The sequence below is a fragment of the Carlito syrichta genome, unplaced genomic scaffold (genome assembly GCF_000164805.1).
Source record: "Carlito syrichta isolate Samal-C Ts95f unplaced genomic scaffold, Tarsius_syrichta-2.0.1 Scaffold308583, whole genome shotgun sequence".
In the NCBI taxonomy this organism is placed as follows: Eukaryota; Metazoa; Chordata; class Mammalia; order Primates; family Tarsiidae; genus Carlito; species Carlito syrichta.
Genome location: NW_007252679.1, coordinates 291,611 through 300,249, shown reverse-complemented (window position 1 = coordinate 300,249; position 8,639 = coordinate 291,611). Strand labels below are relative to the sequence as shown.

The 8,639-nt window shown below is 39.6% G+C and overlaps 1 protein-coding gene across 1 annotated transcript in view; it reads left to right on the top strand.

The window, feature by feature from the left end:
- Positions 1–8,639, top strand: part of EGF (epidermal growth factor) — a 109,365-nt gene that overhangs the window by 58,065 nt on the left and 42,661 nt on the right. The window contains 1 exon segment of the mRNA XM_008065511.1: positions 3,105–3,253. Within this exon segment, the coding sequence (XP_008063702.1) occupies positions 3,105–3,253 (149 nt within the window).

Below are 8,639 nucleotides of genomic sequence, written 5' to 3'. Positions count from 1 at the left end.
CACCACTGCCCAGCAATTTCCACTACTGACAATCCTTTTCTAATAGTATTATAATAATTAGAACATGTGATTTTTCACTTTCTGTTTCTGAGTCATTTCACTCAGAATAATGGCATCCAGTTTCATTCATGTTGCTACCAAAGATATGATTTCATTATCTTTATGGCTGAGTAGTCTACCATGACAAACAAATACCATGTTTTTAATACAATCATCCATTGATAGATACTTAGGTTGATTTCATGGCTTTGCTATTGTGAATAGTACTGCAATAAACATATGAGTGCAAGTGTCTTTTTAATGTAATAATTTATTTTCCTTTGGGTAGATACCCAGCAGTAGGATTGCTAGATTGAAGGGTAGTTCTACTTTTAGTTATTTGAGAATCTCCATCCCGTTTTCCATAAAGGATGTACTAATTTACATTTCTCTCAACAGTGTATAACAGTTCCCTTTTCTCCACAACCTTTCCAATATCTGTTGCTTTTGATTTTATAACAATAGTCATTTTTACTGGTATAAGATGGTATCTTGTTGTGGTTTTAATTTGCATTTCTCTGGTGATTAGTGATGTTGAGTATTTTTTCATATTTGTTGACAACTTGTATGTCTTCTTTTAAAAAAATGTCTATTCATGTTCCTTGCCCATGTTTTAATGGGGTTATCTTTTTCTTGTTGAGTTGTTTGACTTCCTTATAGAGTCTGGTTTTTAGCCCTTTGCCAGATACATAGCTTGCAAATAATTTCTCCAATTCTGTAGGTTATCTTTTTACTCTGTTGAGTATTTCTTTTGCTATGCAGAAGCTTTTTAGTTAAATTAAGTACCATTTGTCTATTTTTATTTTTGTTTCATTTCCTTTTGAGGACTTAGTCATAAATTCTTTGCATAGGCCAATGTTTAGAAGAGTTTTTCCTAGGTTTTCTTCTAGGATTTTTATAGTTTGGGGTGTTCTAAATCTTTGATCCATTTTGAGTTAATTTTTGTATATGGTAAGAGATAGGGGTCCAGTTTATTCTGCTTATGGCTAGTCAATTTTCTCAGCACCATTTATTGAATAAGGTGTCCTTTTTCCAGTGAATATTTTTGTCAACTTTGTCAGAGATTAATTGGTTGTAAGTGTGTGACTTTATTTCTGGATTCTCTATTCTATTCTATGGATCCATGTGTCTATTTTTATACCAGTATTACGCAGTTTTGGTTACTATAACCTTGGAATATAGTTTGAAGTCAAGTAATGTGATACCTTCAGTTTTATTCTTTTTGTTTAGGATTGTTTTGGCTATTTGGGCTCCTTTTTCCATACGAATTTTAGAATTGTCTTTTCTAATCTTCGTGCCACTTTTTAAAAACATTCTCATAAAATTATTATACCTATTAGATAGTACTTGTCAGATGGTTAGACTGAAAAGAAACTTTGTTGCTGCAAGATATGCTCTGTTGAACAAGGTAAATTAATTAAAATTGAATTAGAGTCATGCATCACTAATGACAGATGCATCAGGCAGTTTTGTTGTGCAAACATTATAGAGTGCACTTACACAAACCTATGTAGTCTAACCTACTACACACCTAGGCTACGTGGTATATAAGCTACAAACCCCTGCAGCATGTTACTGTGTTGAATACTCGAGGCAATTGGGACACAATGGTAAGTATTGTGTATATCTAAATATTCCTAAACATAGAAAGTTACAGTAAAAATAGAGTATAAAAGATTTTTTAAAGTACCATCCCTTTATTGGACATTTACATGAATGAAGTGTGTGGGCAAATCAGTGAGTGAGTGCTGAGTGAATGTGAAGGCCTAGGACATGACTGTCTACCACTGAGACTTTAGAAACACTGTACACTCAGACCACACTAAAGTTATTTAAAAAAATAAAGTAATTGCCCCAACATTATGAAGACTACAAAGTCAGTAGGCAATAGAAATTTTTCAATTTTATTATCTTATGGAATCATTGTCATATATATGTAGTCTGTCGTTGACCAAAATGTCATTATTCAGGCCATGACTACATATAAGGTTAGAGATGAAGGGAGCTTCAGCAAATATCCAGTCTAATTTCAATTTTTATAGTTGAGAAAGTTGAGGTTAAATGATTTGGCCAGCAATCAAGCAAGTGAGTGACTAAACTAGGAGAAAAATCCCTCACTCACAGTGAAGTGGAGTGCTATGGACCAAGTCCAGCTTGTAGCCCTCTTTTGTGCATGTGTATGTGTATGTGCCAGGGTCTCACTGTCACCCAGGCTGGAGTGCAGTGGCGCGATCATGACTCACCACCACCACACGGCTGCCTCAACCTCCTGGGATCAGACAATCCTTCCACCTCAGCCTCCTGAGTAGCTGTGACAGTGGGCGCACACTACTATGCCCGACCCCACTGTTTTTTTCTTTTTTTTGTAGAGATGACGTCTTGCTATGCTGCCTAGGCTGGTCTCCAACTCCTGGGCTGAAGCAATCTGTAGCCCTCTAAATTGCAAATCATTGCTTCCTTTCAGATGCTACTATGGTTCAAGCACAATGGTGATGTCGTTGACCAATAATCAGTGACTGATAAATTTCCAGTGACAATGGAAATATGTGCCAGGCTCAGGGCTAAAGATTAGTACCCATGTATCATAAACATAATGAGCTTGGTATTATTATCCTCATTTTACCAAGGAGGAAACTAAGATTATAAGACATTGAGTAACTTGCGTAAGGTTACACCTATGTGAAAGCAGCGCAGTTGGAGTTTAGCTGGTGTGTCTGTCTCCAGAGCCAGACTCTTAACAATTACACTGTACAAAGGGTGGGATCTGCAGACGCTAGATGCTGCTGGGGGAGGGAGAAGAGGGGGAGGCACATTGAACATACTGGGTACCTCATCCACTCTTGGGGGAGAAGGGACCAACTAGAAGACCAAACTTCACCTGTATGCAACTTACTTATGTAGTAAATCCTCACTTGCACCCCATAACTCTAAAATAAAATAAAATAATTTAAAAAGACAAAACAATTACATAGTACAACCTGAAGACTTCTTAGCACTATTTGCACATATTCTACATTCTTTTTTTTCCCCAAGCAAATCAGAAATGCCTGTGTTCTCTCTTCCAGATCTACTTTGCCCATACGGCCCTGAAGTGGATAGAAAGAGCTAATATGGATGGTTCCCAGCGAGAAAGGATTATTGAGGAAGCAGTTGATGTACCAGAAGGTCTTGCAGTGGACTGGATTGGCCGTAGATTCTACTGGACTGATAGAGGGTATGCTTCCTGCTTCAGTTTGAAGCCACATGGGATGGGAGTGATGGGATGGGTAATACCTCTGGCAACATCCTCCACCTTGAACACAGAAAAATATTGCCGGGCACTTAACTGGAATTGGAGGAAAGAAGTCCCCATTTCTGCTACACTTCCACCATCCACTCCCTACCACCAAGCAGGATATTCCTTCTTTCCTCAAGATTGGATCTGTATCTGTGGGAGGATTTCTAAGACCAAGAAAGTAGCCTGTGTTTTTGCATTTCAGGCTGTTGTTATCAGAGAAACCCCAAACCTGTCTGAATACAATCAATACTCATTCTCTGAGGACCTACTGTGAATGTGAGGCTTTCTCATGGTCACAGGAGGGATATAAAGGAGCATAAGATGTGCTCCGTCTTTTCAGTCAGCTCTTAGTTTGGCTGGGGAGATAAGGCATATTTCTCTAGCAAAAAATTAATACAAATTCTTGAAATATCAGTATAAGAAATGTTTTAAGGCCATGCATAAATAATTGCCAAATGAAGGGTATACCATCCCAAAGGAACCACCTTTCTTTTTTTTTTTAATGTATTTATTTTAAAGATGTGGGGTACAATTCAGTTTGGGTATACAGATTTTCATTATGCAGGTACCCTTGTTGATGAGGTATCCCCGCTCCACCCTGGCTGTTTCCCACTACTGCCAATCCCTTTCTTATAGTACTATGAAAATTGTTCAAGGCCAGCTTATGAGTGAGAACGTATGGTGCTCTGTTCTTTGTTTCTGTGATAGATCACTGACTCTAAATCCATACAAGTTGCTGCAAAGTCCATATGTTTGTCCTTCATTGTGGCTGCGTAATATTCCATTGTGTATATATACCATATTTTTTGGGGAGCCAGCCCCCAAAAAGAGATTTAGGGGGTCCTTGGAAGGTGTGATGGCGTCGGCGTTTCTATAAGGATAGATATTAAAAGAAAGAAAGAAGGAGGGATAGATATAAAGAGAAAGAAAGAAAGCGGACATCTGTTCAATGGATTGACCAGAAGCCGTTTATTGGGGGTTTACAGCTTGTATTTATCCCAAATTTTACACAGGCAGTCTTACAAGTCTTCCACGTGAACACAAGCCAGGTGCAGGAGGGGCACCCCCCCACCCACCAGGTGTTTCCTCGGGCATGAGGAAGAACAATCTCAATTAAATCACAAAACCTTTACATGGACACAAAGCCAGGTGAATGAGGGGGCATCTTTCACCCACCAGGTGTTTCCTGGAGTAAGAGGAAAGGCAATCCCAATTAAATCACAAGACATTTACATGAACATAGAACCAGGTGGATGAGGGGCGTTCCCCCACCCACCAGGTGTTTCCCCAAGCATGAGGAATGAGGATCCCAAAACTATTTCACTGTTCCTCATGCTTGGTTAATATTTCTCAAAAGCAGTACAACAATTCTAATATCATAATATTCTAATAATCAATAACTTAAAACCTATGCATATGCAACACCTAATAACCAACCTAAATCCCAATTCCTCTCTATTTTATGCTAATTCTACCTACACTATAGAAACTCTTAATTATAACCCAAACCAATACCTAGGGAATGTGGCCCAGTTCAAAGCTTGTGCTGGGCGGTTTCTAGTAGCTCTAGATATTTATCTGTATTATTAAGGTTGAAACAGCACTTTGTATGTATATACTAATTCTACAAATATACTATTACATCTTTAAAGAAGCTTGTACCATATTAAAGGCTCCCAAATGTGACCTGAGTTTGAATTATGTTAAGTTTAAAGCCGAAACCGCAGTCTGTGACAAACCGGAACAATGGACTCCTAAAGTAAGCCATGCCTGTCGTACTCTCAGAAATTCATGTTTAGATCATCAAAGTCCCTGCTAGTAGAATGTGCCAAAACAGCAAGGAAGGGAAGAGGCAGTGGGCCTTCAGCTCCTGAACTCGTCCTAGCAGTCTCAGGGTCTGCAGCCTGCCTCGATCCCTAACGCTCAGGCAAGCCTCCATGGCCGGCTCCCAAAAATATTTTCTTTATTCAGTCCAGCTTCGATGGGCAGCATGGTTGGATCCATATTTTTGCTAGAACTACCTTTTGAAACTACCCTGGATGGAGCTTCAGGGATCAGGTAGCCCTAGCCCCTCATTTTACAAGTGAGGAATCTAAGACTCAGAGATGCTGACTTATTCAAGGTTACACACACGGAAGTGGCAAATCTTGGACTAGAAGCCACATATTGGCTTCCTGTTGAGCAAGTACGAAGGAGGGAGGAGAGCTTCAGTTGGAGCTGAGATTAGACGGACAGTGTACTTGGTCCACATTCTCTTGGTCCAGAATCAGAGTGTAACATCCACTCTCAGGACTGCAGGAAGGGTTGCTGCACCTGGTGTGTGTGTGTGTGTGTGTGTGTGTGTGTGTGTGTGTCCTTCATGAGTCCCAGAACACAGAGGGGAGGGGGAGAGGGGTGCAGGAAGGAAGCAGTTGGATCCCTTATGTGTGCTCATGAGAGCCCACTTCCTTCCAGAACTGTGAGAAAAGCTGCTAACTACAGAGTCCCTCACAGAATATTAGAGACACAGTGTGTGCCACAGAATCCCTCACAGAATAATACTAGAGACACAGTGTGCTCAGGGTGACCAAAAACCGGAGAGTGAAATGATGGCCATCTTGAACATTTAGTACCTATGCAACCATGTTAAAATTTTAAAAAAGGGGGGCGGGGAGAATTAATTAGGGTCTCAACTCTGTGAAATCAACAGCTCCAATTCAGAGGGAGAAATTGCAGGGATTAGGTTTATATGCTAGGGGGCAGGCTTTTTATGTCCCAGCAGGTCCTTTAATCTGGATAACCCATGGGAAACAAACAGGTTTTAAAAAATGAGCCAGATGTATGGTATGGCTGGCATACAATTATCAATAATATGGCCCTTCTGGATTCAAGGTGAGCTTGTTTTCTTTTATTCATTCATATGTTCACTTTACCATACCTTTATTTCTTCATTATTTGGGTATTTATTTATTAAATAACTAATGCACCAGATACTGTGCTAAGAGCTTTTTATCTGATACCATTAACTCCCCAAAAGGTAAGTTTTCTTCTTTTCAATTTAAAGATTAAGAAAATTGATAATAAAAGAGATAAATAGCTTTTTCAAGGTCAAGCAGTCAACAAATAGTGGGTCCAAGAATTGGAAATCCAGGACGTCTATTTCCAAAGCTTATCTATTAAGATAGATAATCATAAAAATGTACCACTCTATGACCCAGCAACCCCTCTACTGGCAGTATACCCGGAGGAACTCAAAGTATTCTACAAAAAAGATACCTGCACATGCATGTTTATTGCAGCACTATTCACAATAGCAAAAACATGGAACCAAACATGCTGCCCATCGAAACTAGACTGGATAAAAAATGTGGTGCATATACACAGTAATAAAGAAGGACAAACATATGGGCTTTGAAGCAACGTGAATGGATTTAGAGTCTATCATACGCAGTGATCTATCACTGAAACAAAGAACAGAGTACCACATATTCTCACTCATAAGTGGACCCTGAACATTTACCATAATACTATAAGAAAGGGATTGGCAGTAGCTGGATACTGTACTGCCGGGGGTGGGTGGTATGGGTGGAAACACAACATCAATAAGGGTACCTGATCTCTAACCAGGCAAAGTGGGGACCAAAGGGAGGCCCAAACTTTACCTGTATGATGTTCACTTATATACCTAATCCTGAATTGTACCCCACATCTTTAAAATAAAATAAAAAAAAAGGCACCACTCTCCACAGCCAGAGTTAGTTTAACATGTGCCCAGCCCAGAGCTGTGTGACAAATTAAAATCAACTCCAGTTGTAATAACTATAAAAACCAAAATAATGACCTCCTCTGTATTGAACCTACTTAAAAGCATATTTTAAATGTCAGCTGTGCATAATAACAGAGCTGTACACGGCTGTTCTCAGAAGGGTAAACGTTGATCAGAACAACAGATGTCAACCGTTCTTGGGCCTTCTGAGGATACCGGTCTTCTCAAATTTCCCCACATTCTCAAGGCACCTCTAATTTTAACAGTGTTTGATTAATAGTCCCATTGTAACTACTGGAAAGGCGATGCCTTCAGGAGATAGGCAGGCACCAGTGTATCCTGAAGAATCAGACTTCAAATTCCCCAGTTCACTGACTTCAGTAATAACAAGGTCTCCTTAAGTCCTCTTCCCTCTAAAGGCAGATGCTAAAAGAAAACCTTTAATTTGTCTGGAAATGAGAGGTTTATAGTTTGAAAACTTTGATATTACTTAGAAATTAGATTTAAATAACTGAGATTCCAATCTCATGATATTAGATCACATGGTAACTCAGTCAATTAAAAGAACCGAAATGAGACACTTACAACTTGTATTAGCTTAGGAAAAGACAGATTCAAATTAATATCTAACTGTAGGAAGGAAGCAAATTGATAATTCCAATGGCATTGCTATTATTTTTATCAAGGAATCCTGATTCCTGAAGTCAATTGCCTAGTAAAAAAAAGAAGAATCAAGAGAGTAAAAATATAAGATATCTCTTTGCTCAGTCTTTTGAGGTAACAAAAACTACTACAAGGTAAAAATTACTCCTCTAGGTTTCTTGATGGTCACATTTTACCCTAGAAGGAGAATGGATTTTCCTCTTGAAGGATCCCAGACATTGAGACCAATTAGATAATGGATGTAAAGTGAAGGTCATGCCACTAGATTACAAGTAATGCTTGAATGCATGTGAACCCAAATGTTGCTGGTGGTCTTTGCTTTCTCATTACCAACACTGGAGGTTGAGATCTGCTTTCTGACTGAATTGTATAGAAGTATATTATTAGGCAAACACCTTGGGGAGCTTTAAAAGTAAATTCCAGCAATCCTGTCTTGAGACAGTCAGAGCTTATGTTGGTTGTAATTCTCATTACCTGACTCCTGCTCAAAACCGTCACGATTTAGAGATGATGTAACAAGTGAGATCAAAACTGACAGTTTTACCTCCCCTGGTCACAAGCAAATGGCATCAGAATTCCTTCCCTCCCACCAAAAGAAGAGGCACAGGGACAGTAGTGTCTGAAGACAGAATTTGACACATTGAATTCAAAAATATCTTCCACCCAGCAGTATCCTTCCTATGACCACTTCATCCGGGAACAAAATTATCTTTTAAAAGTGGCACTGGAAGCCGGGCTCGGTGGCTCAGCCTGTAATCCCGCGCCTTTGGGAGGCTGAGGTGAGTGGATTGCCTGAGCCCGCGGGTTCAAGACCCACCTGGGCAGCGAGACCTCATCTCTACAATAAATAAAAAAATCAGCTGGGTGTGGTAGTGCATGCCTGTAATTCCCGGCTACTCGGAAGCTGAGGCGGAA